At 45.6% G+C, this 26,684-nt stretch overlaps 1 protein-coding gene across 2 annotated transcripts; it reads left to right on the top strand.

The window, feature by feature from the left end:
- Positions 1-7,576: 7,576 nt before the first annotated feature.
- On the top strand, positions 7,577-17,841 carry LOC109469613 (serine/threonine-protein kinase pim-3-like). Of its 2 annotated transcripts, none has more exons than XM_019768162.1 (6): positions 7,577-8,028; positions 9,774-9,880; positions 10,014-10,061; positions 11,398-11,761; positions 15,682-15,858; positions 15,990-17,841. In XM_019768162.1, exons 1-6 carry the CDS (start codon positions 8,007-8,009, stop codon positions 16,160-16,162), a joined length of 891 nt encoding a protein of 296 aa, XP_019623721.1. In that variant the 5' UTR covers positions 7,577-8,006; the 3' UTR covers positions 16,163-17,841. The 2 variants fall into 2 exon arrangements, with proteins under 2 accessions (XP_019623721.1, XP_019623714.1); XM_019768155.1 differs by lacking the exon at positions 7,577-8,028 and adding an exon at positions 9,425-9,654.
- The last annotated feature ends 8,843 nt before the right edge of the window (positions 17,842-26,684 follow it).

Raw genomic sequence — 26,684 nt, 5'->3', positions numbered from 1 at the left:
GAGCTTGCTATAGGTAGAGCTTGCTACACGTAGAGCTCATGTAGAGCTTGCTACACGTAGAGCTCATGTAGAGCTTGCTACACGTAGAGCTCGTGTAGAGCTTGCTACACGTAGAGCTCATGTAGAGCTTGCTACACGTAGAGCTCATGTAGAGCTTGCTACATGTATAGCTTGCTACACGTAGAGCTGATGTATAGCTTGCTACATGTATAGCTTGCTACATGTAGAGCTGATGTAGAGCTTGCTACATGTAGAGCTGGTGTAGAGCTTGCTACATGTAGAGCCCATGTTGTGCTTACTACATGTGGAGCTCATGTAGAGCTTGCTAAATGTATAGCTGACACGAGGCAACTTCAGCCAGCCAGCCAGCCAGCCAGTATTTTCCAGCACCACTCCACGGTCACGAGGCAAAGATAGCTGCTTACGTAGACGTTAATCCTCCCGCACAATTAGCAGCAGTGTCGGGCCTGGAGTAATGGGCGTAATGGAAACGGCGCGGTCGAGATGGTATCGGTGCTCTCACGATGACGCAGCTGGAAATTACGAGCGGTCGACGTTCGCGGTTACAGTCTAGTCTCCACCAGACTCCTTTTACAGGCTGAATAAATAGTAGAAATTGGCCTAAAAAGGAAATATCTTTGGCCAGAGGAAATGGCCAAGGCAAGGCAAGCTGGAGATTCTATGGCGGCCATCTCTTCTGGCCAAAGTTATTCCCTTTTTAGGCCAATTTCTACTATTTATCAGCCTGCAAAAGGAGTCTGATGGAGACTAGTTACAGTCGACTCATCGTGTGTTATTGTGCAATGGATGAAGGGGAAAATAAAACACATTTTATTTTTGAATGCCCTCATTATGAAACTGAAACAGACACAGGGTTTTTGAAAGAGTTACCAGTCTCCTCCAGCTTGCTCCATCTATAAATCCTAAAATAAAAACATTTGTGCAAAAATCACAAAATCCACTTGTTATTGTGCAATGGATGAAGAGGAAAATGAAATACGTATTATTTTTTGAATGCCCTAGAATTATCAGACTGAAAGAAACAGTTTTTTTAAACTGTCACCACACTGTTATCACAGTTCCTCCAAGTTTTCTCCGTCTATAAAATCTAAAATAAAAACAACACATTTTTGCTAAAATCACAAAATCCACTTATCATTAGAAACAAGGGGCTATTCATGATCATTTGACCATTGCCTCCAGAAATAAATCAAACTCCTCGGTAATGTACGTAAAAACACTATCTAGAGCTGTAGACTAGACATGTTTACATTCGATGTTACCTTGCATTACCTAGATTTCGGGCATGAGTTTGCAAATAAATTGTTGTTATATTCAAACCCATAAAAACACAAGTATTAGTGACATGCATATTTTTCAGGTAGAACAGCCAAAATTTCAAATATATTTCGATGAATAAGAAACTAGTGCGATTAGTCATTTTAATAAAAGTCGTGTTATCAAACCTAATTGTATTTTGAAGCCCGGGCTTCCTGAATAAAAAATAAAAATATAGTATCACGCGGTTGATGATTCATGGACAAGATACTACATGTAGATGGTGTACCCTTATATGTCCTTGTTCGTGGAAAATGCTGGGATTTTTCCACGAAGCGCGGCCGGCCCAGGTCTTATGATTCAGCTCTATTACCCTAGGGGATGGCGCATTGACGTCAAATCAGGTCGTTGGCGCGCCGCGCGTTGACTGTTCGGGGGTTGAACCGACCAGGCGGTCTACGCGCCAAGCAACACGATTTCCCTGTTTATGTTTTGTTATATTTAGACATCGGGACAAAGGTTTTGGGGTCACGTAAACAAAAGGATTTGAAAAACCGTTGGTAGGTTGATAAGTACTGGCCATGTTACCCCGCGATCACGCGCTAATGTTTACAAACACAGCAGCATGGCTGCTGCGTAACGGTCCTGGCACCGAGCCAAGCCGCCAGACGCAACAAATCCGCCTGACGACGGTTGCCGGGCGAGTTTATTCTGAACAAAGGGGTCCCTTTGAATATTTCACATCACAAATTAAACAAATTATCCATTTGAAATATAACCAAAGCATTACTAAAACATAAAACAGTGTGTAAGTGTATTTTCTAGTTCTTACATTGCAATATTGATTGATGCTAGGTACGATTATTATCTAAATTTATGCATGGATACTAATAACACCCCTCTATCTCATTGGTATCGCACCAAAACATTGCTGTCCCTGGGGCGTAGCGACATTTCGTTGTGCAATCGGCTCCTCTGCGTTGGTTTATATAATATAGGGCATTATTTTTGCCCTTGTCGGCCTGGAAAAAATCCCCCAAATCCTCACCACGCACCTAATGGCCGTTCGCAGTTCCGTCTAATCGTCAGATATCGATCTTTGGTTTTATAAAGTGACAGCGGAGAGCTGGTCAGACGATGTATGCAGCTCCAGTAGCCCAGATCTCGTTCTTTTGGCTCCAGGCCAAATGCGTACTATGCTTACCCGAGGAGGCTATAGCCCCCTTGGCTTACCGAATCAACTGAAACCATCACTACATTCCAGATCAAACAACAGGGCGATGTGTAAAATACACTTTACGCCGTACGTAGACAAGCACAGTTGTCTGTGTGTAGGCTCAGGTTGACGCAATATACGTAGAAAGGTGTAACGTATTGATCTGGCGCCCGCTCAGAAGTTGCCAGCTAGCCCGACCGCGCGTCGCCTTACGTTGGTATTCTGCGTCAGTACGTGTGTCACAAGCACCTGATCATCACATGACGGCGTTCTATAAAGGTGTAGGCCGTTCCGGAACGGTCCGGTTTGGCATATTTCATTCCAAGTAATTTACATGTCCTAAACCGGAGTAGCCTCCGTAGCAGGCTTATAGAACTGGGGGTTTAGTGGTCTTCGGCTGTTTTCTGATTAGCCTAAAAGTTCTAAAAAAACGGGGGTAATTCAACCAGGCCGGCTATGTTGTCTATATGTCTATCAGAAAATAGCACATAAAAGCTCCCAAAGACCATGAAGACCCCCAAAACCCACAGTTTTTGGCATGCTATGGAGGCTAAAACCGGAGTGTAATTCTGCAACCATTGTGACCACGCCCCTTTAGGAAATGATGATTTATCAGAAATTTCTGCCGTGAAAATTGCGGCCACGCCCTTTTATGACGGTACATTGGCAACTTCCAATCTCAGACAAAATTCAATCCATCATTCAAAATCGTTTAAAATGTAAATAACGTTTTCCCCCGTCACTTTACTCAAGAGGATCGATCAAATTACTATCCACGCGCCTGAGATGAATGATTCTGTCATATTGAAAAAAAAAAACATGCAGAAAAAAAAACCTACGCCCTCCAATATAACTAGACAAACCATTTTGCATTCTAGTCTTCCATCTTTCTAGGGTCAACCGCATTTTCACAGATCGATTTGAGCTGAAAGGGCTTAGATATCTATCTTTGAATCAGTTTTCGTTATTTTGCATATGTGCTATAGGCAGGCTTCACCATATATTTTGGTCTAATTACATGGTTTTTCCAATTCCCTGTAGGCTCGAAAATTTCCATTGATGGAAGTAGAAATCAAACCCACGGATTTTCCCAGAGCGGTAGCAACTACTGTAGTAGGAAAGGATTATCCTGGGAGAAAGGGAAAAAAATACACACACTGTGCATAATTTATGTGTAACCCGGGAAAGCGGTTACAATTCATCCAAGCAGAGTTGGCCTGACCTGGAGCGTTTGCGGCCATAAATTTTGCAGCGACGACTCACGTGAAATTACAAATCGCGTTCGATTTTTTTTTCATTCTGTGAATGAGAGATGGGGAACTTGGGACTTCGGATTCATCCGAAGCTGAACCCAACTGGTGATCGCATTTCACAAAAAGCCAATGACTTTACGCATAATATAGCCTCTACCATGTATACCAGGCTCCGCGGATCGCTGGAAAAATAGTAGAAATTGGCCGAAATAAAGGGATAGTATGCCGGAGAAGATCCCGGGCCATAGGAGATACAATTCGCGACCCACTATTCCTTTATTTCGGCCGATTTCTACTATGTTTCCAGCTATCCGCGGAGCCTAGTAGAGGCTAACATAATAAAGACATGGAGAAAAGCGGGTTGGAGTGGGTAATATTTATGTCCCATTTTCGTGTACATTTCTTTTTTTTTTACCCCAACACAAAGTCCGAATCCCTGTGGAAACCATTCGTGACTAATGAATCTGGGTGGTGCATTTGCATAATTTTCTAATAATTGGGCCGCCCTACAGGGTGACTCAACCGCAGTGTGCCCTCCAGGCACATTTGTACCCGCTTAATCATACCGGCTTGCGCACTCTCACCATTCCGATCAAGTCAGCTACAAATGTCACCTCCGCGATTATGTCACTGACTTATAATCTCCAAGCAGATCCCTTTCGGTGGCAAAAAGACAGTATCAAATTGGCCAGGCAGTATCCATTGGCCAGAGAAGGTCGCCGGCCACCGACGTTGGGGGTAGCGACAAAAAAAATCGGCCATATATAAAAAGCTAACGATCATTCCCCCACAACCTCTGCTTGAAGGGTAACGGCTTGCGCACTCTCACCATTCCGAACAGGCCAGCTACAAATGTCACCTCTCGGGCGATTATGTCATTGACTTACTGGACATCACAGGACTGGGACTTTACGTCAATCGACTCCATATCGAGTTCGTTTCACAGACGTACATACCGTAACCCCAATCCTCTGTGTCGCCAGTCCCTTACTTTTATTTTTAGCCATCGATTGCTCCAGTTTTGGATGCCGTTCCCGTGACCGCTCCGGTCGGGCCGTACCAACAACAGACCAGTACGGGTACGGGCCGTTGCGAAGTTTTGGTGGTCCCCTTTTGTTTATTTTGATACAATTCGTTACCTCCGATTGCGACTGGTATGTGCACTAGTGGCCGTATACACACTGGGTGCGCTCTAGGTCGCCAGGTGTCTCTTGGTACCCAATGTTTTGTTCGGATGTAAACACTACTGTAGGGCCGGGCCGGGGCGTCGCCTGGGAAAACCCTCTTTGTGAATGTAAACACGGTGACAACACTGCGTCGAACCACACACAAAGGCGGCTGTGACGTCATTTGACGTACGGCAGGGCGAATCAGAACGCCGCTGGTGTAGCATTTTCGAATGTCGCAAAAGGTTCCTTACATGAAGATCTAGAAAAGCTCATAAGCTAGATACGTTGTTACCAAGGCTTCTGTTGAGTGATACAGACTTAGTTTAAATTTGATGACGGAGTCTTGTTTATAATAAAAGACTCCGTTTGTCGGTTATACAAGAGCAAACATGAACGTTAAACCGTTTTAGGGGTGGGGTCACTCTTTCTTTTCAAGGCATATTTCTAATCTACAAACAAACGTTGCGACGTACATTGTGACGTAGTTTGGTGTGTTGGTGACCTAACAAGGCTGTACCATCCGGTATACGGTAGCAAATAGTAAGTAGTACACCGGAAAAACGCACCGAGTAATAGCTAGCACCACGTCATATTGCCCTGAGTTGGACACGTATTTCCAACCATTTCTTGTAATGAATTACTATGAAGGACTGTTGTATTACTGTTACAGTCGGTCCCAGAATTTCGGATCATACATAATGTTTATGTTTCCGTAGCTAAGGGTTGCCCCGGCACATTGTTTTGAATGTGAGGTCACACGTTTTGGCCTCTGTGTGTTTCCTCTCGCTTATAAATATATCAGTTCCGCTCAGAAGCGGTATTTCCCCTTGAGTTTAAAAACAAGAAGTCTTCCCGGGGAACATGTTTTGAAAAACATGTTTTGTTCTCATCAAGTGAAAGTTTCCTCAACCTGTTTCTCCTTTCCGTTCCGACGTTTTGAGGCATTGAAAGCAACACGGAAACTGAAATATCACTTCTGTGATCGGTCCAGTTTTTGGGCAGGAATAAATCACCTTTGGATCAGATAATCCGCCCGGAGCCATGCCATACAATATTCTCACCTACATTCCCTGATCCTTAATGGCTCGCCCTTTTATCCTGCTCTGTTTCCGTCCATCTATCAATGGGTAATGGTACCATTACACACACTCATTCTGCCGTCGGGGGGGGGGTGGGTGGCGGTAGCTATAGTCTCCACCAAACTAACAACGTGGGTTCGAAAACAGTAACAGTGAGAAAAATTGGCCAGGGGATTTTGGAAACAAAACCCTAGCGGTGGACGCACTCCCATGGCCATTGGCCCTATTTTTGCCGAATTCTACGATCCAAACTCCCTTTATAGGAAGGCCTGGTGCAGGCTAGTCGGACGGAGCCCCTGACTTGTCCTAATTTGGCAAGAAAGAATGGACTTTTTTCGGGAGGTATTGTTAACCAAACATGGTATTAAGGTAGCGACGCCGAGATATTCAACAAGACCACAGCTAGCTAGCACCTGCCGCACACAGAACAGACCATAGGGAGGGGTCTCGCGCGCGAGGTCGCCTACAATTCACTCTCTCTCTCGAGCTCCCTCCCCAGACACAATTTGTCAGCTGCCCGGGTTAAATGCGTTCAGCCAGCGATGAAAATTGTGTCCGCAGCCCCCCCACGGTACCACACACAGGTTGTCTGGACGCGTTAATCTAGCCCCCAACCATACGCATTCCTTCTTTTCTGTGCGGAGGGAATCAATTGGGCCCATAGTTGCGTGTTACGATGCGGATTTTTCTGACCGGCTAACGCAAAGAAATGCCGCAATAGGGTAGTAAAAAAAAGGAAAAACAAAGAAAAAGAAAAAAAAAAAACGCCTGTGTTCTCTGTCCCGTGTCTGTCACGACCAGCCTTTATTTGGGCCATTCTTTTTATCAAAATCGTCCTTAAAAGTCACGTGTGGTAGCTCAGTTTGACTCCACCGGTGTGCCGTTTGATGGAGTGCTTTGCGACCCAGCTGTGCAGGCTATTCTCACCAAACAGATGATTCTAGGGGGAGTAAAATGCTATTCTTGGGGGGTAAGGGCAGGATTATCTCCAAGAAGATGTTAGGGTCAGTTTTTGACCGGCTGGGGTTTCTAACAGTTCGGCCAGAGGCCTGTCAAAAAAACTTCACAATCATCCACCTCAGCATCTGCTAGTTTGGAGATGTATAGGATGAAGATTCTATGCCCACCTGTCTCTGTACTGGGATGAAAACCCAGGGAAGATACTAGTCTCAACCAGACTATTTTGCAGGCTGAATAAATAGTAGAAATCGGCCTAAAAAGACTGTAGCTGGCCAGGGGAGTTGGACGGCCATAGATGGTTCAGTTTGACGGCAAACAGTCTTTTTAAACCGATTTCTACTATTTATTCAGCCTGGTGGAGGCTAGAAAAAATGCAAAAGCACTGAAGAACACACAAAAAAGAGAACACGCCCAGCCTCTGGACCAATAGATGGCCGCGTAGGGCATCACACGTACACTGCGGGGCGCCTCCGTGGCAAAAATCTAATCATTAATGCCCAATGAAGTGGCTCTTTGAGGATGAGTAGCACGCGCATCACTTACACCGGCCCCATCAGCGCGCCGCCAATTTCCATGACATTTGGTCGATTTCATATATACAGTTGAGATTGATCTGCGCTGGGTGGGGCTGCTACAGGGAGTCGGAACTACCCACGTATCTGCGTGGTACTGCATACTTACTATAAAGCCTCTCGCATTATACTAGACCGACCGGTGTCTGTTTGAAGAAAGTGCTAGCGTACGCCGGTTGTGAGTGTGACCATTCGAGCGACAAGCCCAGCAAGCGAAAGCCGTGTAATTGGAGAGCTAGAGAGGAGAGAGAGAGCGTTGACCGTCCCCGACTGTACTGTCATTTACCGTTTGTCTGGAAATTGATACCGGCTTTGCCCTCGAGAGCCCACCGCACGCGGCAGCGCAGTGCAGGGGGAAGGACTGGCTCGTGGCTACGCAGACGAGAGGAATTTCTGGAGCTCGCTCACTACTCGTATGCTGCATACTAAAACATCCGAGCTATAAGTCTGCGCCACCGCCGTGTGTAAGGAGGAGAAGCATGGCAGCTGAAACTGCCCCAGGTACTTTCACTTGTATATTTTCATCCTGCCATCCATCCTTCCTTTCCCATATGTGCAATAATTTACGATGTATACGTGGAGGAGCATGCATTATATTATTGGTGAATGCAGCACATGGTGAATATTTGCATGCAAGCTTTTCGGCTCTTTTTCTTTACGAGCTTCGCGGATTGTGTACATGATAATATGAAGATGCGGCATGCAAAGCGAGTAGAAGCTAGCTAGGAGCAGACACGTAAACCAGACAGCGTAAATTACATGTGCGGGGCCCGTACCGGCGTACGCCAATGTTGCGTACAGTCTGGGCTTGCCAAATCCGCGAATCCAGCTAGCGCCCGCCACAACATAACAAAACGTTCCGTAAATCTTGTGATTGTGGCGCATTCTGGCATTGCCAGGGTGTGCGCACACGGATACATTTTGTCCTTGGGAGTGGAGGGGGGAAGAAAGAGGAATTAATGAGCAACGGGGCGAACGTGAATCATTATGCACGGAGGGTACATCCTTCAACACCCCTCAAGGGTACAAGACCCTACATGGGGGTTATCTTCCCTCCAGGCGTGATGCTTGTACAAGTATTAGTCACCTACGTGGTCTCCTTATAGCGATTACTAGTAGTCTTTTAACGACTTAAGCTGTTGTCTGTGCTATGAGTGTCTGTGAGTCATGAAAATCGTGACATATTGCCAGAAATTCGCGGCATTTCAAAATGTTATTCACTTGACTCGTTTGAGCGGGGATTATTTTACACGAGGAACGTTGGGCTTCTTTCACTCCGCATTGAGGAGGAAACCAGTATTCTTCGGTTCGTTGATTTTCTCGGGAATCATATGGCCAAGGACTCCCTTTGAACTCGCCGGCGCATTTGTCTGTACCGATATTTGGCGCGAGCGTTTTCCCGCCAACCTACACTGACCTTCCCAGCGCGCGAAAAGATCGGCGCCCTCTGATTGGTCGAAAAGCCGGTCGCCGGCTCGTTTACATGCCGACCGGTGGGAGGGCCCATTTTCTAGCCGCTGATTGGTCGAACGCCACCATTTCGCCGGCTAATTTGCATAAAAATCGATCTGGTTCCGTCTGGAATGTGAAAAATGTAGCCCGCCCATCTCCAGCCTTATCACAACCAATCACAGTGTACCTCCGCTACTAATGAAAAGTAGTCCCCGATAATTTCAACGCCCGTGATTAAATTCTAGAGGGCCAAATATTCCCAAAATTTCATGATGGGATCTAGAATATTATCTGTAGAATATTCAATAAAAGTTTTGTTAAAATTCGGCATGTTTTGTGTCTTTTGACGTTGCGTCAGATTTTTGGCGCGAATGGAGCAGGCTGCACTAGGTGGAACTGGGCGGGCGGAGGGATTTCATGTTCGCCGGGCGGCAACAAAACAGCCGGTGCACCCTGCCCTAACCAGAACATAGTCAGCTTTCATTCTGATCGGTTGGTGTACAGCTGATACAACTATTTCCTCTAACTCGCGCCATTGTTGCTATCCATCTACACCTGAGTCTTGCGATTACCAGGTGTCCGAGGTGACTAAAATGCCTCCTCTGAGCAGAAAGATCGGGAGTTTTGGACAGCCCTGCCCGACGAGCAGCATGGATCTAACACCCGGCAAGCCAGGTACATACGTCCCGCCCAGACCACCGCGCCGGCCGGCGTGCGCTACTATGTGGCCTTTCTTCGGGATTCGCACCGTGGATGTGGCTAAAAACTCATCTATTTTGTGTCTTGTGTTTCAGTGAAAGAGAGAGAGTCTTTCGAGAAGGCGTACCACGTCGGAGCGATGCTGGGGAGCGGCGGTTTCGGCACCGTGTACGCCGGCACAAGGGTACGGGACGGCCTACCGGTGAGTACCAGACACCACTGTATACAAACAGTCCCCGCTCGCGGGGCGCACTTCCTCATGTCTCATTTCCTCGTGCGACTTTGCCTTCTTGGAAGGGAACTTGACGTGTTTCTGTTTCCTGTTTTTACTCTAGGTGGCCATCAAGCATATAGCGAGAGAGAAAGTCACAGAATGGGGACAGGTAAGCACGATTTTCTGTTGTGGATATGTTGGGTTCATCGTGGCCTTGTTTTGAATTCGTAACGGCAGCCCTTTCAAACATGGCAAGCTGCCAGAAGATCACGCGCCTCTTGCGCAGTAGTTTTAGCCGGGATTTTCCATCAGACCTTTCGTACTTTGTGAATTTCCAGTTGTCTCTGACGATTTTGTTGCCAAATTCGTACAATTTCGGTCGCGATGTGGGAATTTGTAACGATTTCCCTCTCAGACAAAGGGAAGTCGCCGTTTTCGCGCCGTCTTGGTGACCCTTTGTCTGCTGTAGCCACGAGGTTAATACAAACAAAGGCACAACAAAAACGTTCCTAGGCGGATTCGCCCGGCATGAGTAGGCACTTTAAGAGGTCTCCAGTAATACTTTCCCCCACTACTCGGATCCTGTTCATATCGACCTAGAGGGTAAAATTAGGGCAAAAAGGCGAGCGGGCACTTTGTGAAATGTTTCCATGTTTTGTATGTAGCGAGGGGGACCGGGTGGGAGTCTGGGCGCTGTCACATAATTGGTCTCAGTTCACTGCTCGCCACACACGGTTGACACGGAGAAAGACATTCCGAGCCTGCCTCGTCGTTATGTGCCGTGAAATGCCCACGTTTAGTTCCCAGTAAGAGAGGAAGGCTTCCCGAAAATACTATATCCCTTCCTGTATAGATTTTCAAGCGAAGCCGTACCCGTGTTTTACGTTTGTTTGCCGGGTGGGTGGGGACGTCTCGAGCCGGCCTTTTGTATTTACGCATTCATTCTTTGGGTTTATCGCCTGTCGGCTTCTCACACGAATTCCCGGTAATGTTTGCAGTGCGAGGCGAGGTCTGTACGCACGCAAGGAATTGCTCACATCCCAAAAAACACGCCCTAAGAAGATGTTACAATATTTTGTGTGCCGCCGTAGTGTGGTGGGAGAGATTTTCCCAGTACACGCCCAGACGCGCTAACGACGTTTGTACGTGAACTGCAAGATAAAGCGGCCGGCTCGTTGCGTCGGCGGCAAAATCGGTCAGATTGAAAATCCTGGCACGGGCGAGCTCAGGCGCTAGCCGATCGATTTGTGGACTAATATCCCAGCCACGATACGTCTTTATCCCCTCAGCTCATATTCCTCACCGTGTCATTAATATCCAACTCACTGGCCCGTCCAGGGGACAGATACAAGCAATTTTTTTCGAGGAAAAATATATTCCTTATCAATTGATAGTGCGGATGAACCATTTGTCACATCGGGCGGGGCTATTAGGTATTCAGTCGTAGCGTCTCCTGAGAGATTTCGTCGCTAATATTTTATGACATTTTCTTGTTCCCCCCACAGTTGAACGGAGTGCCTGTTCCCTTGGAAATCGTCTTGTTGCGGCGAGTGGTGGGCCACGATGGCATCATCAAATTGTTGGACTGGTACGAGCGCCCGGATTCCTATATCCTAATCCTGGAGCGTCCAGAGCCAGTCAAGGACTTGTTTGACTTTATCACGGAAAAGGGTGCTCTGGACGAGGACTTGAGCAGAGACTTTATGCTCCAGATCGTGTACATGGTCAGGCATTGCCACAACCAAGGCGTCGTGCACAGAGACATCAAAGACGAGAACTTGCTAGTCGAGCTGAAGACGGGGAGACTCAAGCTGATCGACTTCGGCTCTGGAGCCTTCCTGAAAGACACAGTCTACACAGATTTCGATGGTGAGTTACTGTACATTTTTCTTGCCTTTTTATTTCGTTCTGCAGTAAATAATTGAAAACATGCCACGAGGCAGAATTTGCCGTAATTAGTTCGCTCATGTGGAAGGTAGTACAATCCTCGGTGAACCGTGCTTTGTTGTGTCCTTGGGAAAAACGTGCTTGCTGGTAATTACCACAAAGGTTTCTGACGTCAATCCGTAAACTGCATTATGCCCATGTTTTCAACGTGGCCAAGAGACTACATACTTTTCACTTTGTGTGGAGTATTAGGTTAATGTTTTGACGCAGATGCCTTTGAGAACCTTTGGGATTTTTTTCTGAGTCCATGAGCCGGTAAAAATTGTACTATGGGGAGAGAGCTAGCCTCAGGTGGCACCTTTTCTACTCTATTAGGTTGTGGAGAAAGCAGTGAATGAATGAATTGTCCCCCGGGAAAACACAGAAGGCCTCCCTCTAGACTAGAGCTGCTGAAATATTAACCAGCCAGCCAGCCGCGTATCGCATGATCCAGGAATGCATGTCTGTCGTCCTGTTCCGTCTTTGCCTTATTTGAAGCCGGGTAAAGCCCGACTTCCCGGATCTGACGTTGATTCTCGGCCCCCGAACTGATAAGGGTTGGACTCCAGTCCATAAGTTGTCAGGATGTTTGAGTTTTGAGGTCCGGGAGATGAGCTTGAGTGCACCTGTGCTTGCGATAAGCCCTGCAAATTCTTTCCTCTGTCGTAGAATAATGAATGAGTCTGGTTGTAACCCAGTCTCGGAGTCGGTTAGAAGGGGTTTTTGTCTGTTTTCCCGCGCTCAGGGCAACCCAAACAAACGTCGCGTGACTATCCAGACTGTAACCCAAGCTCCAGTCGGCGAGCCCTTCATCTATTATTCCCCCCACCCTGACCTGGACGTCGGGACAAAGCCCTGAGTCAGAAAATCCGGACAAAGGGCCCCTAATAGTGTACACTTCGCAAGGCTAGGTGTGCTTTACACCTTTCTTCGGGACAGGAAAGAAAGGTGGAGTTTCCGTCCACAAGAAAGCTTCCTCCCTGGCTTCAGTCATGAATAGATCGCACTGTGCAGTGGATGACTGTCTTGTTTGATGTCCGCTTCTAATCCTGTTTAGTTGTCGACCAAAAGAGGCTGTTTATTTTACCCGATTTGCCATGGATGGCAAGAGGCTTGGGTGGGGACCAGTTTTCCCACACCTTTGGCATGTTTCTCAGCTAGGTGGGAATCCGTCCCACAGAATGACTTAATGGACTTGGCCTATTATGGAAGAAGGTTGTTGAGGGGTGGGCCTGCCACTTCAGTTGTGTCTGCAAATGAGAAAATGTGTGAAATTCTTACTATGTTAATGAGGCATCCCACGGGACTGGTGGTCCTGCCTTTCTCACGGCCATACATGGAGAGAGTTTTGTTGTGCATCTGTGTTGGAATAAAACTACCCCGGCAATCACGTGGCACCCCGTTTAACAAGAGAATGTTACTGTTCAGGGGAACAAAGACCCGCTCCTCGCCCAGACAGCCCCCCTGCCTTTGTATAACATGACCCGGCCGACCTAAACAGTCTGGCAGGACTGCATATGTTCAGGTGGGGAAGCCGCGTGCATGCCTTCTGGCACTAGGTAAAAGGGGAGCTGTCATCACAAAGAAAAATCATTCCAATCAGACCAAACTTTCAAAAACTTTAAAATTTTCACAACAGTATAGGTGAACATTGAAGTCAAATCTGCAGTCTGCAGGCTTCAAGTATCTTTTGCATATCAATAGAAGTGCTTTGCAGGGACACAAAGAAAGCAATGATGAAGACAAGTGTGGGGAGGGGGGTTTATTTGCATGATTCAAACTGTCCAACAAAAGGTCCACGTTGTCTGGCGTTCCCAGCCCATTGTGTACCCCGCACATTGAGAGAGGTGAGCACAAATGAAAACGTCCTGAATTAAGGTAGACAAAAAAAATTGAGGTTGTCTAATCAGAATGCAAATGGCTATGTGACAGACTCTATTGATCAGTCAGTCATCTGGCATCTGTGAGAAAATGAAACCAGCCGAGAACCCAAACAACTGCCGATAATTCACTCCTACAGGCCTGATTAGTCTGGAACGATTAGACTTCAATGAAAAATAATGATTTTAAAAGGAAAAACGCCATTTTGCATTAGAGCGAGAGCTCTCCCCATACAACATACACCTCCCAGTGGAGAAATTTAGGTGATTTAGATGGTATGCTGCAGTGAGGGCGGCCATTTACCTGGCCCCTGCCAAATTGACCACTGTCCTCAATCTTCCCTGTGATCCCAGACCCACACCAAATCTAAGGCAGCTGCAGCATGACAGATCAGAGCCCCTGTCTGCCTTTGAACCTCCGCTGATTGTTTTGTCTGGGTCGGGTGTTGTGTAAAGTTGCGCCAGGCTAGGCCAGCCGCAGACAGAGGTGTTATATTTGCAGAGAAGCCTGGTACCAAGCTGCCAGTGTGATGGTAGGTCTAGTGGTGGAGGGATAGAAATAGCAGTGGTCACTTTGGGGAGTTGACCATTTAGGGAGGTGTCCAGGGGTCACTGCCCCCATCCCTGGCCCAGGCCATCCATTTGCTCTGATGAGGGTAGCTATGAAACCGCAATAAATCATACTCAAAATATTAGGGAGGGGAGACTTGTCATGCAGCTAGATTTCATTACCACCAGCTTGAACAATGGCAGGAGTTAATCGGGCAGTTCCGAACAGGTGACACCTACAGGCTAACAAAAGCTCCGGGTGTGTGCCGGGTTTTTATTCCTGTTCAGCCAGGTGTTATAATAAGAACTGAAGAATGTCGACCTTTATAACTCCGGGGTGATTTGTATAGTCTAAAGGGTTGGTGGGCGGAGCCCACGGACCGACTACTGCCCGCTGTAGGGGCCACATTCCGCACATTCCCAAGGATTGTGTCTGTTAATATATTCGTGGGAAAGCGCCCATCCTAACTCAAATAGTTTATTAATCCACCCAAGTACAGTGAAAGGGACATTCGTATCTTATAAGAATGTCTTGGTTTTAACAAGAAGCTTTTCCTACTACCTTTGGTCCCACTGAAGGTCTGTGTATCTCCTGATCTTTGCCCTTGAGTTTGCATCTTGGACAAACTGCCCTGGATTCTAAATCTGGAGCTAGTTTTCTCCAGATATAATCTGGTACAAAGGGCAATCAGATAACCTGCCATCTTAACAATGCACAAATCTGTGTGCCTAGCAAACTCTCCAGTACATACAAATACAAACTGTACTCTCCATTTATATACGCATAAGCCACCGATGTGAGGACTTCTCCTTTGGAAGGCCGACGCGGTTGTTTTCCAAACCTCCAAATATTTACGTGCAAAATTCCTGCATGGAAAGGTGTTGAGTCAGCTGAGTTTTCCCTTTGGGGCCCGAAGATGTTTTGGTTATTCCACAGGGAGACCAGCAGAAATTACCCCACCAGGGATTGCATCATGCTTGTTACTTGGGCAAAACAGGGGCGTATGTAAATACCCCACCCTTGTTATTGGGAGGGCGTCCAAGGCTTTTGCCTTGGAAAAAGTGAAGGTTCTGTCCTTCTGTAATGCCTTGCACAGATACAAGTCAATCAAAGGACAACAACAAAGCATGGTTGGCACCCTTGATCCATTGATAAGCTGAATAAACAAAGTCAGCTGTTGTCGCCTTATATACCTACTAATTAGTCACTTGATTACCAAGTTAATTATGCAGTGGCAAGTGTCAAAATTGTAGTTGATGATGCTGTGTCATGGAAAACAGGGTATCAGCTATTCATGGCATTGCTTCCTTTTTGATCACAAGTACTCTATTAGCACTGAGGTGATGGAGGTAATCTTTCATTAGTGTGCATCTGTGACTTCACACACCAAACTGCCCCACTCAATCAAATCTTCCCTCTTGTCTTTGCCACAGGAACGAGAGTATACAGTCCTCCCGAGTGGATCCGGTTCCATCGCTACCACGGTCGCTCCGCAACGGTCTGGTCGCTGGGCATCCTCCTGTACGACATGGTTTGCGGCGACATTCCCTTCGAGCGCGACAGCGAAATCTGCAGAGGCGAGGTCTACTTCAGAAGACGGATATCAAAAGGTGTGTATTGTCTAGACTTGTACAAGCCAAGTTTTGCATTTCCCAATTCATTTGAACTCTTGCTTTTGTTGTGTGTATTGTGTGTGAGGCATGAGACTTACGATTTCTTTCCCTCTTGTTGTTTACCACAGAATGCGAAGATCTCATCAAGTGGATGTTGGCAATCCGTCCGTCTGACCGTCCTTCTCTCGAGCAGATCCTAGAACACCCGTGGATGCTGAAAGGCAGGGGTCTGTCGAGCGAGGATATCCGGCGAGAGTCCCTCGAAACCGCATGCCCTAGCAGCAGCCAGGAGAGCATCTAAGCGCTGTTGCCAGAGCTCGGACAATGTTCTGTGTACCAGTCTTTGTATTAATGTGTGTCGGACTTCTGCAAAAGCCAAGGAAAAAGAGAGAAAAACGTCTGCGCGTGTCAAAGCGTGTCGGATGGACTTGTGGTGCTCGTGTTGCGAAGAGACAGCCCAGTGCAATGCCAACCACACACACTCAACCAACGGTCATCGTTCTGCCTTGGACAGTTTTATGTACAAAGAAAGGACAAGAAAAAAATCAACAAAAAAACCAAGAGAGACTCCTCGCCACAGAATGCTGCTACCTCGACACCTGAATCCTCAACAGTGTTGGTCACAGAGGTCAGCCAAGAGCCAACTTCCACTCCCCAAACCTTCCCATCGTGCCATACCAAGCTCGATATCCACTCAAGACAAGGTTGTGTCGAAACCATACAAACTCTAGATCCGTACCAACTACCCATATATAGATATCCGCCTCTCACACACCCTCGACAGTCCCCTTGCGAGGGGATTCCACCGCTAACTGCCACTGTAACCAGACTCCCCAGTCTGTGCTGGGAAGCCTGCTATATTTAGAGCTCAAGAATGTAGCCCCTAAGCCTGGGTATGGTGACCTGACATATGCCTATGTATAACTTCCTATTCCCCAAGAGAGAAGCCATTTTGTGCAGTATACACTTTTGCTAAACCCAGTTTATAAGACATGTACACAAGGAAGAATACGGTAGAGTGCTGTGCACGCTAAGTTGTGGCTGGAATTTGTTAAATAGCTGTCCACTTTTTTAAGAAAGACGAGAGGATATTTCTTAACAACTGTTTGATTACTAAACGAAATGCAATTTATTTTTGGAAACAACGCTCGCGGTCAGCTAAGTACCATTTTGGTTATGTGAAACTGCCTTACTATAACTCTAGAAACTCGGTGTACAGAATCACTCATGTGTTGACCAATACTGTGACATGACACTGTATTACAAAGGTCCTGATTTTAAGTTATTGAACCAAAAGTCGATACCCCGCTCGATACTGCAAGTTGGACACCCCTGAGTTCCATCCAGTGTACCTGATCCCTCAGTATTATTGTAATTATAGAAATGAACGGAGCACTCTGCTGTAAATTTGCCGTGAAAAAGGGTGCCGAATCGAACCCCCAAATTCCTCTGCGGAGTGACCAACTTGCAGTAACCGGCGGGCTACCATTTGTGTGTACATAAGGACAAAGTATTTATTTATTGGACGACTGCAATTTCAACCGTCGTCTCGAGACTTTTTTCCTAGCGGGAGCCCTGTATATAAATTTGCTCCCCAAAGCTCATGACTAAATTATTGAAATGATGAAGAATTTAGATTCGTAGCACCATTTTGAGCAATAGTGTTGAGCCATTGTTTACGTGAATTGGAAGACGTGTCTGCAATTGCCATTTTAACTTATTGCACACATTTTATTTTATGTTGTCTCACTAGTGTAAGAACTTCCCAAAGCACAATGCAGTTGAGAATTTAGATCGTAGCGTCACGTGTAATGTTAGTAATTATTGCGTATATTGTTCATCGATGAATTGTTACGTGTCGGACATCTTTTGTGTACCAAGGAAATGGAGAAATGTTCCTGGAGTATTTTTTATATTGAACGATATGCTCTCATTTCTTGTTATTTCAAAGAAGATGAATAAAAGTCAATCGAGAATATATTTCTGGCTGGCAGTGAATGAATATACTTACCCTAGCAATAGTATTAACTGGTAATATGATAAGGGTAGGATATATTATAGTACAATATTCCCAATATAGTAATAACTTAGAACCTAGACGTCCTTCTTCATATAAAAACAGTGTATAGAAATCTAACTGCCCAATATAGTAATAACTTAGAACCTAGAAGCCCTTCTCCATATAAAAACATGTGTATAGAAAGCTAACTGCCCATATAGTAATAACTTAGAACCTAGAAGCCCTTCATATAAAAGCAGTGTATAGAAATCTAACTGCCCAACATAGTAATAACTTAGAACCTAGAAGCCCTTCTTCGTATAAAAACATAGTCATACTCATAGTGTATAGAAATCTAAGAAGTCAAAATCTCTCAAGTTCCCGGTGTTGGAGGTTTGACCCCCCTCCCCCCACCGACCCTTTATCGTTTGTTAGCAGTAGTTGGATACTACTGGTGTCCGGTATAGCAGAAAATATCGGTTTCAGCAGTACATGGTGTGACACAGTTGTAGTCTAGACTGAAGGAACGCGTTGTTACCCCAGGTGTAGCCTTTGATAGTCCGTACGTGAGAAAATGTCCACCAGTCTAGCCGCTCGCAAAAAAACAAACTACTACATGCCGAATGACGCTGTCACCAGACTTAGATTTGTCGAGGGAATAGAAAGAAGAATGAAACGTTACATTTTTTTTTAAATCAATGGTTCACAGAAACAGAGACTTGCGAGTTCAAATACTGTACATGTACTAGTATGAGCAGATGCATGCATGCACCCAGTGTCGTATCTGTTAATTCAAAGCAAGAAAGGGCCGAATGCATTGCACGCTGAACAAATGCATCTGTCTCTGGTTAAACAGTAACGCAGTGTTTCTTTGGTCTTTTGTCTAATACACAAGATATCCGGATAGTTGTTGTGGATGATATATACTGTAGCCTGTGTGTTTTTAAAATGCGACACGACGGACGAATGTTATACTAGTTGCAGTGAGTCTAGACATATCAGCGTGTACGCGACTAGTGGGAAAATGAGCCACGTTCGCGGAAAGGGGCGTTGACTTTATGCCTTAAGGTATTAAGGCTACTGGCAGAGGAGAAAGTTGCAACTTTTAATACGTATGGAACGCCGCAAATATCGGCAGACACGTGTAGAAAGCGAACTGGAGCCCGTGTGTATCTGCTTGGAGTTTGGTAATGGATTGATTTACCCCTGACGGTCGAGGTAAGGGTGACTGACCGCCCATGTATGCCCTGACCCCCCGCTGGTACGGACTGGGTCCCATTTTAGAGGTCCGGATCGACAGAACCGGGCTGACAAGTCTTCAGCGGGTTCGTTCACCCCCTTTAAAATTGGTGCGATCGGCATGCGGCGGGACATATGATATTACGCGGTAGGACGGTTTTGAAGGGGCGGGTGTGTGTGGTGGGGGGAGGGGGGGGCGTGTCCTTGGGCAATTCGATCACGGGATGACCACGAGATACCTGCGAAATCAGGGTAGATGATGATGATGAAAAAGAAGAAGAACAATATACTAGGAATACAGGACACGACGCCAACTTGCTTGAGATACAGGACAGTTCTGAAGGGGGGGGGGCGGTGTGTCCTTGGGCCATTCGATCACGAGATGCTCACGAGATACCTGCGATTTCAGGGCAGATGATGATGAACAATATACATGTACTAGTAATACAGAACACGACGCTTACTTACAAGACCTGCTTGAGATACAGGACAGTTCTCAAGGGGGGGGGCAGTGTCCTTGGGCCATTCGATCACGGGATGATCACAAGATACCTGCGATATCAGGTAATGATGATGATGATGAAGAACAACAATACATTGTATAATACAGAACACGACGCTAACTTAAGAGACCTGCTTGAGATAGAGACTTAAAATGTTGCTAGAATGTCAAATAGTCACATATATTATGTAATCTTCATCCGTCATACCATTCTACTACCTCCATGGTCATACTACTAGTATCAATGGATACTAGTGGTGTCCTACAACCATGCGATTATTTGTAGGTAAAACTTATACGCCATTCATTGATATCACGGGTTGATGAGTTAAACTTTGCGTCACGAGAGCGCAGTCGGAGGTAGTTGACTCTGAAGTTATTAGCCTAAAAGTCAGACACGTTACTTGCGGGTGACCGAACCGGTAGTCGACCTCCCGGTCGATTAAATCGGTCTGTAATTGTGCGCGAAACGATATGCAAAGAGCCTGTGTAACATCCGCCCGTATAAAACATACTAGTATGTGAATATTCCAATTTTGACTGTCTAGAACGCCATGAAATTTTATAGAGTGTTTGGTCAAGAGTTTATCGATTCTTGTGTAAATAAAACAAAGATTAAAAATGGAAAGTTCTTTCTTGCTGGCCCTGCAACGAGAGGTGCAGTGTTACGAAACTTACTCTCAAATATCTCCGACTCGATACGCAGACTGTCCTCGTCTATCATGATTTCTGAAATCCCAGAACAAGAATTTACGCCTCTTTGGAGTCCCCTTTCGCTTGGCCGTGATCCAAAAGAACCAGGCGTTCAGACCAGGGGCAGAACGCAGCAGTTGTCCGGTACCTGGAATTTGCAGACCCTCTGTCTAGTACGGCGTCTACTGGCAACCGACTCTCGTTTTGCTAACCCCTGGACCTGGCAGTGCCAGACACAAGTGCTGATGCAATGTGCAACTGTTTAATCGACGCAGCTTGAGTTGCATTTGCACACAGCTAGCGAGCAAGCGATTTCTGCAAGCAAATGCGGCTTCAGTGCTAGTGGTGGTGATTGCAAGGAAGAAATTTGCACAATTATTTTGTGAAGAAGAGACAATCAACAGTGTTTAAAATGCACATACATGACATGTTCAATAAACATGTCTGTTTTATTTCTGTAATAGCTTGAAAACCTAGGAGAAGTTGAATATATATAATGACAATAGTTTCATTTTCCATCTGTTAACTGTATTTGTTCAACATGTTTTGTTGTGACATGTACTTAGCCCGGTGTGACAAAAATGTACAATTAAGGTCGTTATACATTCAATAATGAAAATACCATCCCTCGCCCTACTCTCCAAGCAGAGGTTGATGGTGGAAGATTGTTTGCTTTTTATATATAGCCCTTTTTGTGGCTACCTTTTTTTTTGGGGGGGGGGATGGTTTCAGACTGGCCAATTTGATACTGTCTTACCCCCACCAAAAGATCTGCTTGCAGCTTGGAGATTACCCTCGCCCTCCCTCAGAAAAAAAAGAGACAAGAACATTTCCGTGCCCAGAAACACTTAGTGAATCAGGGGGGCAGACAAAGGGCACCGTTTGTATATGGAAAATGAAAAGGGGTGTCATTTTGCAGCCGCCACGTGCGGGCCCGTTGTCCGGCTAATCTAATCCCCCCGAAAAACCATCCATGAAATTGGCTGCTGAGCAGGTGCAGGGCTTGTCTTAATCGTCTAATTTCGACCCCGCGGACTGAAGGCCCTTGTTCTCCGGAAGCAGTCCGTGGTTTTCTACCCCTAGGAGAGCTCCCAAAGCGCCTTTTGTGCGCGGCGATCTTGGATAAATAGACAGTGACAGATGTAAGACGGGACCCGCCAGGGTCTACCTCCGAGCTAGCCTCCATAGCATACCAAAAACTGGGGTTTTTGGGGTCTTCGGGATCTTTTATGTGCTATTTTCTGATTGCATATAGACAATATAGCCGGCCTGGTTGAATTACCCCCGTTTTTGGCTGATCAGAAAACAGCCGAAGACCACCAAACCCTAGTCTCCACCAGACTTCTTTTGCGGGCAGAATAAATCGTAGAAATCGGCCTAAAAAGGGCAAAATGGAGCTTCTCTGACCGGCTACCTTCTCTTGCCAATTAGTAACCTTTTTAGGCCGATTTCTACAATTTATTCAGCCCGCAAAAGAAGTCTGTTGGGAACTAACCAAACCTCCAATTCTATAATATAAGCCTGCTACGGAGGCTACCTCCGAGCCTGTTCCTTCTTGCGTTGGCATGACAAAAGACAGCTGAAACGACAAGCCTTTTGAGGGTCGACGCGTGCGGCGCAAACCTCTCGGGATCTTCCCGCGCAAGTGTGCGGAGAATCCATCCATCCTCTTAGCAGCTCTAAGTATAGAAACTGCTGCAAAGTTAAATATGGGTCATCAGCTGCAGAGAGACGTACTATACATTTGTTGCGTCGCGTAACACACGCACTAGCTGATCGTGATAATGTGTGGCGACATATGGGCAGCATATGCATGTGTCAGCCGTCTGCACTTGCACCCTACACTTGCTAATATTAGTCTCAAATAATCAACTCCAGTTGAAACCAGACAGTACAAATTAAGAGTGATATGCAGACAAGTGAAGGGAGACATAAGAACACAAACTTAAAGTTTCTAAATATAATTTTCAAGTAAATCATTTCTAAGCGTTATATTGCTAATATTAGTCTCAAATCAACTCCAGTTGAAACCAGACGGTGCACCAAAATTAAGAGTGACATACAGACAAGGGAGACATAAGAACACAGACATGAAGTTTCTAAATATAATCTTAAAGTAAATCATTTCTAAGCGTTACGCCAAAGTGACGTTGGTGCTTTTTTTCGTATCACACTTGGCAACGTTGGCATCTAGGCACAGACCGTTTAAAATAGTGCCAGTGTGTTCTGTACCCCTATCCTCGGTTCGCAGTGTCAACAGCAGGGCATGAGAACTCAGTCTACCCGTCAGTGCCTCGGATATGCAGGTACTTTCAGACCCGGTTTAGCTAAGAGCGCGTGGCTCGGTCCATTAACACGGGCCGTCCGTCAAACTACAACAGGCAGAGGATCACTCTACCGACCTACTGTACGCCTCTCGGCTTTCACGACAGCTGTAGCTAGGGCCAAGGAGAGGGGAGGACGATTTGTCAAGATCTATTACTTGATAGTTCGGAAGCCACCTGGCCATTAATTTAGAGAGAAGAGAAAAAAGACCTTTATTGTACATTTATGGTCGCCTTACAAGCTAAGTACAGGTCATGTATTAAATTTGGGGAGAACAGGTCACTACAAAATTTAGGGAGATATCTAAGTATACATACTAATGTGTACTATAGACTACTAAGTCATACTACTACCTACTATTTCAACTACAAAGTACAGGTTCAGCTTCTTCTCGCTTCTTAAGACACTTGTAGATGTATGAACATAACTGTAGCGAGGCAACTCCGTGTTCGAATACACCCTGTGCACTTGAAAACGACTTTAACTTTTATCACATGTACTTTTTCAGGGGTGTCCAGTGTAGTAGCGATGACCAACATCCTCGAGCATTCGAAAAGGTACATTTGAATACAAGCAGTGAAAGTGAAACCAGTCAACACAAGAATCAGTATCGAATCCGTGACGTGGTTTCACAGTCGCCCAAAGACCTGGTAGTGGTACCGCTCTTGACTTGAGGAAACCGAAACTTAAATCGGTTTCTGGGAAAGTACAGAGGCCAAAACAAATAGACAGACAGAGGCGGTAGGCGGAAGTTAATGCTCTTAATACTAGTATTAGCGTCCCGTAAAGATCTCGTCCTAATATGCTTTACTGAATTAATGCGTGATCTTTTCAGGCTTTAGTCTCAAATACAGCACTAAGCAGCTCAATATACGGCTAACGTAGAGGAACTTTCTCCTCAGCACAACTGAAATCCTATCTGCACGAACTTTCGGTAGGATCAGCCTTGGTTAGCCGTTGCTAAGGCAACCAGGTCGGTCGTGCGAGTGGCACAGAAATCCTCCTGCCATATGCCTGTCACTCAACCGGATTTCTCGCTCGATTTCAGCTCAAGTTGATTTTCGGAGCTGACATCTGCCTGATCCCGTTTCGCGGGCTTAATCCTCTTGTATCGCCGTGACCTTTAATCGTTCGAAAATTGGCAAGGTCACCGTCAGACGACAGGCGCATTTCCCGCCTGTCTGAACCACAGTAGGGTTAGGTCAGCTGATGTCGACACACGGTGAGGGCTGTGCATGCATTTCGGTGCACAGGGGACTTTGGTCTTTTTTGACATAGCCTCCGTAGCTGGCTTATAGAACTGGGGGGTTTGGTGGTCTTCGGCTGTTTTCTGATTAGCCCAGTTCTAAATTCAACCAGTCCGGCTATGTTGTCTACATGCAATCAGAAAATAGCACATAAAAGATCCCAAAGACCCTGAAGACCCCCAAAACCCCAGTTTTTGGCATGCTATGCATATGGAGGCTAGGACTTTGGTCTTTTTTGACAGATGTACGGGATTTCTGTTACCTTAAGGCGATGTAGGCAGAGGGTTACCCGGAAAGGGAGAGCTCGTAATTCTTTTGTCGTTTGTGATTGACAAGAGAGAATAATGAGTTCTTAATACGACCTACTTTTCAAAAAGAAAAGGAAGAAAAAACGTGATCGGAAGAAACGTGATCGCCTGAAGGAATAAAGTCTTTTCCTTTGTGACAAAGGACTACTACTTGAAAAATGTTATATCCAAGGATATTTATCACTAGGATCAGGAAGAAAGATCGTAGCGCTTCTCACGCCCCGCACTGTCAAAAATTTGACAGTGATAGAACGTTACGATCTGCCCCTGTATCTGCTTAGAGATAAAAGAAAAGTAGGTAAGTATTAGTATTAGTAGTAGTAGTAGTCTCAGTGCCTGAAGCTATCTTATAACCTTACTTAACACTCTTTAATTCCTTACCAAGTCGTAATGTGAAAGGTGCATATGTCGCAGCTACTGTATGTTGTTTTGTTTCGCGATTCGGGATATCTTAAGTAATTCTTACAATCGGTATCGTTGAGAAAACTAACAAAAGGTGGACGACCCCGATTTGTGACAGGTGTAGCCCCGCCAATTAAAAACCGGTTATCACGGTTACTGAGAAAGACTCCTTTGCAGGTGTACTCAGGTCTGATAGCCTCTACCAGGCTTCGGGAGGCGGCTGCAAAGAGTAGAAGAAATTGGCCAAGTAGAGAGAGATAACATGCCAGGGGAGTTGGTCCGCTCGAGTGTACATGGGTGCGGCAAAATGTACTCTATAGTGGACCAACCCTAATCTCCAAGCAGATCTTTTGGTGGGGGTAAGACAGTATCAAATTGGCCAGTCTGTAACAATTTCCCCACCCAAGTTGGTGGTGGTAGCGACAAAAAGGCAAATGCAAACGATCTTCCACTATCAACCTCTGCTTGGAGAGTAGACCAACCACCTGGCACGTTATCTCTCTCTATTTGGCCGATTTCTACTCTTTGCAGTCGCCTCCCGAAGCCTGGTAGAGGCTCAGATCTCATACCGCTGCAGGTATGGACAGGGGGGTTTGCCCTTAAGGTTAACGCTGATGACATTTTTGCGGTAATAGGCTCGTAATTAAGGTGTTCTGATTACTAAGAAGGGCCGTTGGTAATCGTTATACATCTTAAGACACTAAACAGATGTCAAACCTTTTGGGAAATCTCACAGCAGATGTTGGTACGACGTGTTATATACGTGAAAACAAACGCACATTGCCAGTAAGACGTACGAAATACTACAAAAACAATCGTAAAATTTCATCAACTCGGAGGTTATGCCGTAATTATAACGTTTGACGTCAATGACGACCTTCTGTCCGGACAGGAGTGTATCATCATCAATTAAAAACCTGTCGTTATGATTACTGAGAAAGTCCAAGAACCCTGCGGCTGGGCTTCTTGAGAAGTTGTAAGACTCGCACGGGTGATTAGCATCTACCAGGCTTCGGGAGCGGCTGCTGGAAAGAGTAGAAATTGACTAAATAGATAGATAACATGCCAGGGGAGTTGGTCCACTAAGGAGTACGTACGAGTGCGGCAGATGTCAAACCCAGTAGTTTTTTTTACCAGTAGTTTCTTAGGAGTTATCAGTAGTTCTCTGTGTATCAATTGCCTGTTTTTATACCAAATGTTTCTTCTGTACCTGCAATTAGCCCTCGGACATGAATTTGCAATAAAACAATTACTAATACTAGTGATAGGGGACCAACTCCCCTGACATGTTTTCCGTTAATTCTATTTACTATTCTAATCTTTTCATCCGCTTTCAAAGCCTGGTAGAGGGTAACAGGTGATAAGACTTTTAGCTTTCTTCTTTTGGATTTATAAGGCTAAAGCCATTCCTTCAATGTAACATTGCAGTGATGCCTAGCAAACACTCTGGCAATAATATCGTAACCGTGTTTGCGTTATGTTTTTACCAGTCTCTCGGACGACCGAGGTTATCTAATTGGCGGGAAGCCACACGAAAATGACGGGAGAAATTAGCAGGACAAAGGCGGCGTCACAGCAGGCTGTGTACTAGTACAAACACAGGCGCGTGCAGGCCCGGGAAATAAAGAGACAATGGAACAGCGTCCTGGGATGACCCTAGGTGATGCCCAGATAGAATTACATTCATAGAATTACATTCGAAAGTTCGAATTCGAAGAACAAGAAGAAAGTAGCGAGAAAGTAGCGAGTAGAGCACAGGCGCTAGGCCACCGAGTTTTTGTTGAAAACTATGTTGTTTTGTAAACCATTAAAAACTAACTTTTTTTTTTACAACTTGATTGTTTTGCATATGTTATAACATACACTATGTACTCACTCAGTCCGTTGCAATCACAATACATAAGGAATGAACATGATCCGTTGAGTCATACACTCTGACAAACACCGTGAGCTCGGTCCGTTGAAAGATTCACGAGAATCATACACTGAACACAAACACCGTGAACTCGGCCCGTTGAAAGATTCCCGAGAATCGTACACTCAACACACACTGTGAAACTCGGTCTCCAACCTGACGTGGATTCCAAAGAACCATACGAACATATACC

Source organism: Branchiostoma belcheri, unplaced genomic scaffold (assembly GCF_001625305.1).
Source record: "Branchiostoma belcheri isolate BF01 breed outbred unplaced genomic scaffold, Haploidv18h27 scaffold10, whole genome shotgun sequence".
In the NCBI taxonomy this organism is placed as follows: Eukaryota; Metazoa; Chordata; class Leptocardii; order Amphioxiformes; family Branchiostomatidae; genus Branchiostoma; species Branchiostoma belcheri.
Note: the sequence above shows the minus strand (reverse complement) of the source record. Positions and strands in the feature narration are given on the sequence as shown.